We start from the raw sequence: 4,440 nt of genomic DNA on the forward strand, positions 1-4,440 counted from the left end.
GCACACGCGGGGGGGGCCCTACCGGAGGCCCCCCCTGCCTCTTCCACTGCCCACCATGATTTCCACCTTGACCCGAAACTTGCTAACATTCTGTCCCCACGGCTCATTCGCCGTGGTTCCAAGAAGCGCCCAGCCCGGAGCAGTCATCAGGAGCTCTCAAGAGAGGAGGGCAATCAGGACCAGGCTGGCAGCCTGTCTCTGGCCCGACCCTCCTCCAAACACGTTCGCCATGCTAGTGTGCCTGCCACCTTCACACCCATCGTGGTGCCTGAGACACCGACTTCCATTGGCCCCCCTGTGGCTGTGCCAGAGCCCATGGGCTTCCCTGCCAAAGCCCACCCCACGATGCAGGCACCATCTCTTGAGGACGTCACTAAGCAGTACATGCTGACCCTCCACTCCAGTGGGGTCCCTGCCCCAGTGCCCTTGGATATGCCCTGCCTGACTCCGACTGCACCACCATCTTCGGAGGTCAAGCCCCCTGAGGCAGCCCGGGCTCCAGATGAGCCTGCCCCAACCAGCAAGTGCTGCAGCAAGCCACAAGTGGTGAGTCTTAGTAGGGGGCCTTCGGGGCGGGGCTGAAAGAGGGCTGTGAGTATGACTTCTGCAGGAGTCTCTTGAGTGTGCTCATTGGGCAGGTGCCCAGGTGTGAGGGAGCTTCTCAGGTCCTGGAAGTGCCCAGGCGGTTTTAAGAGTGTTAATGACATATGGGCCCTGTCTACTCAGGCCTCAGAGGCTTCTGCTGGTGCTAACTCAGAGGTTCTTATCTGCTCCAGTGTATTCTGGGTGATAATTACAAAGGGTTCTAATCTGGTCCTTTATATGTTTTTCAGGGAATGGTTTTAAAGATTCATATTTGGTTTTTTATCAATACATGAGGAGCTGTGAGGGTGGTGGAACTTTCTCAAGCGCCTTGCTGACCTCCTGTAGGATGTTTGAGTTCAGAGGCCCACAGATGACATGGGTTTGCCCTTCCTCAGGTGGCTTGCCTGTGGTAGATCAAAATCTGGGTCTGAGCCTGGGCCTGGGAGAATTGAAGAGGTACAAGGCATGACTTTATCTCCATAAAGTGGAGAGGGCTTCATAAGGTACATTGGCAGCCCTGGCTTTTCTCTGTAACTCAACCTTCCCATCCGTAAAAATCGGGGTATTTGGACAAAGTGGTGCTTCTATCTCCTTCCAGCTGTGCTATACAGATTTGTGGGGAGTCTGTGGCATGGCACACTCTTTGGACCTGAAATCTGCCAAAGCCTCCTCCAATTAGAATGAGGACCTCTCGGGGAGGGCAGGGTCAACGGAAGGGCTGTCAGTAGACAAGACTTGGGAGCACTTGTCCCCTCATCGTGCAGGCTTGTATCTTCTCCCTGCACCCCCATTTTGCTGACTCTCAGATGCTTCCTCCTTCCTCTGCCAGACCCCTGGCGCTAGGACTCATTCTCTCAGAGACTACCTCTCTGCTTTCTGTCTAGCTGTTTCTGGAGTTTGGGCTGTTGGGTTCACTTGGGTTATAGGCAGTGTGATGGCCTGGCATCTCAGTTGGAAGCTAGATTTGAGGCTCTGGCTTTGAGTCTGGAGTGGAGATGGCCTGGGGTTATTTCAACCATGGCTTACACACCCACTGTGTTCCCTGCAGAGTGAGGAACCTAAAAACCCTGAACCTTGGACTAATTTGGTCACTGCCGGTTCTCAGTGCTCTCACGGCCCGCTCTGAACTCTCTCTCTTTGTTTCTCCCTCCTGTCTCTAGTTTTTTCTAGTCCTGGCTCTGGTGTCTCTCACAGAGGCTGCAGTCAGTGGGCAGGGAGAGGGAACATTTGGGCCCTGTCCTTCCTTCTCAGAGCTTGGTAGGGTAGCTCAGGTGCCTGTTGTCTTTGTTGGGGTGGGGAGGGATGACAGCAGGGGCAGCTCCTGCCAGGGACCCCCTCCCCAGATTCTTTTCCCATGAAATTATCTCCTCTGGGAGCCTTGAGGAGTAAGTTAGGGGAGTGAATCGAGGGACTTGGGGAGACTGCGGGGAGGGGGCCCTACTCCTAGGAAGAGGCAGTGAGAGGAGGTGGGAGTTTTTGCGGAATTGACTCCAGGTCTACTCTCATCACATTGTCCCCCTGCCCTGCCTGGTCTCAGGGAGAAGTTTAACCCCCCTCAAGCGCCCCACATGCCCCAAGCTGCCCCCAGAGGGGTATGAGGTGGGACACACCTGCTCATAGCACAGGCTGCTCCCTGTGCTCAGTGGAGGCTCTCTCCAGCCTCCAAGCCTTTGCTCGCTCCAGTCCCCTTCTCTCTCCAGGCCCAGCGTAGTGTCCCCTCTTACCCCTTAGAGAACTGGTGAGTTTGTCGTTGGAAGAGCAGCATTTGAGTCCCTGCTCCAGATCCCTGTGTGGCCTAGGGTCAGTCACGTCCCTGATTTTTGCCTCACCTTCGCCTTCTGTAAGTAATGCTCTCTACCTGGCAGACTTGTGTATACTGTGCGTGGGTGGTATGATCACGCCCTTCCTGGGGGCAGGAGAAAGGGGAAAAAAACAGGGTTCACTGTCCCAGCTGCTTCTCGGTGACCAGCCTTGTCCCCTCCTCCCTGCGCCCTACTACTTTCTGAGCACAGGACTGGGCATTCTGGCCTCAGTATAACCTGGTGGACTTCAGTCAGCTCAAAAGAGATTCACCATCCCCTGACTCCCAACTCACTCATAAAGCCTGGAAGTTCTCCCATCTGCTAGCCCAAATCCCTCCTGCTGTCCCCTTCCTTCTGGCTCCAGGAAGATGGGGAGCAGCTCTCCAGCCCTCCTTCTGGCCTCCGTGGAGGAGACAAGGTTCCTTTGTTTCAGGCCTGGGGTTCCAGTCACGCTCCCTGGGCTGTGGGTAGAGATGATGTGATGTGGGCTCCAGAATAAAAAGGGAAGAGGCTGTTGCGCTTTGCTGATGAGGCAGAAACCAGTGTGAGCCCAACCAGGGGGCCAGCAGGAGAGGCTCCGGGGACGGAGGGGGCTACTACCCTACCCTTGGGCTGCGAGGAGTCCCTCAAAGTCAGGTCTCTCCCACCCCAAAGTCCGTTTCTGCCCTCTGCTTGGTGCTGCCCGCTCAGCTCCGCTGAGACCTGAACAGAGTCGTCTTGGGTTTCACAGTTTTCCCATCTATACAGTGGGTGATTAGACTGCCTAGTCTTTCAAAGTCTATAGGATGGACTCAGCCTGTAGGGTGGTCAAGGGAAACAGAAGGAGTCAGGATATGGCTGGAAGGGAGAGAAAGGCAGCTCTATGCAACAGCTGTAAGGACCTAGGAGCCCAGGGAATAAGGGATCACTCATGGTCACTTTCCATGAACACCTGCTTGCAGATGTACTGGGTGGAGGAGGCCCAGCTGTGGAGCATTTCTGCCCTGCCTCCTCCCACATGCCTTGTCATTTCCATTTAGGCCCACAGTAACCTGGAAGATCAGCAGTTCATCCCAAGGCTGCCCTGTCCTGGCCCTAAAGTACAGAGTTGATCCAACCTTCTGTCCTCAAGTACCTGATACCCATTTAAGAGAAGAGGCAACTCTAGTCCAGAAACAGGAAGTGACTTGTGTCTCAGAATCAGATGGATGGACTCAGAGAACTTTAGCATATTGAAATGGCAGTAACAGCGGCTGACATTTATCAAGTGCATACTATAAAGAATCCGCCTGCCAATGCAGGGGAGGTGGGTTTGATCCCTGGGTCAGGAAGATCCCCTGGAGAAGGAAATGGCAACCCACTCCAGTATTCTTGCCTGGGAAATTCCGTGGACAGAGGAACTTGGCGGCTACAGCCCATGGGGTTGCAAGAGTCGGATGTGACTTAGCAACTAAACCACTACCACCATATGCCAGACTCTCTGAATTTTTCAGTCTTCAAAAATGAAAGCTGTGAGACTCTCACAAGGCTGAATTCTTAGAATTGCAGGCTCTTAGATTCCCACTGAATCCTAGTTTTGGAGGTGAAGGGGCTTGAGCGTCCCTGTTTCTTTTCTTGATGGAATTGGCCTGCCATCTGAGTAATGGGGTAGGGTCAACGGTTAGTGGGGGCCTTTCCTGTACTCCCAACTGTCTCAACACTTTCATGGTAGTTATTTAATGCTCTGGGGCCAGGGTTTGTGGTGGGAAGAACTTCAAGACTTAGAAAGGAGAACGCTGACTTTAAGGTCACCTAGTATGGCAGGGCAGAGCTGGGCTCATGCACCAGTCTGACCTTGCCCGCACCCCCTGCCCCCAGCAGACATGGCCCCTATCCCCCTCTTGCCAGGAAGCCCCCTACCTTGCAGAGGACCGCCTGGCTACAGCTCTTTGTCACCTTTCTTCTCTCTGTCTCTCCTTGGCAGGGAACCCACGGGGTGGGGGTTCTCTCCTTTCCCTCCTTGGCTCTTCACTCTGATTTTTCCATGGAAACTGCTCTGGGAGGGGAGGCGATTAGGACATTTGGAATTCTGAGC

At 54.3% G+C, this 4,440-nt stretch overlaps 1 protein-coding gene across 1 annotated transcript in view; it reads left to right on the plus strand.

Moving 5' to 3' along the window:
* Positions 1–4,440, plus strand: part of ARHGEF17 (Rho guanine nucleotide exchange factor (GEF) 17) — a 78,174-nt gene that overhangs the window by 4,355 nt on the left and 69,379 nt on the right. Inside the window, exon 3 of the mRNA XM_010849527.1 lies at positions 28–546. Coding sequence (XP_010847829.1) covers positions 28–546 — 519 coding nt within the window. The remainder of the gene's footprint in view (positions 1–27; positions 547–4,440) is intronic.

Source organism: Bison bison, unplaced genomic scaffold (genome assembly GCF_000754665.1).
Source record: "Bison bison bison isolate TAMUID 2011002044 unplaced genomic scaffold, Bison_UMD1.0 scf7180017864284, whole genome shotgun sequence".
NCBI classification, from domain to species: Eukaryota; Metazoa; Chordata; class Mammalia; order Artiodactyla; family Bovidae; genus Bison; species Bison bison.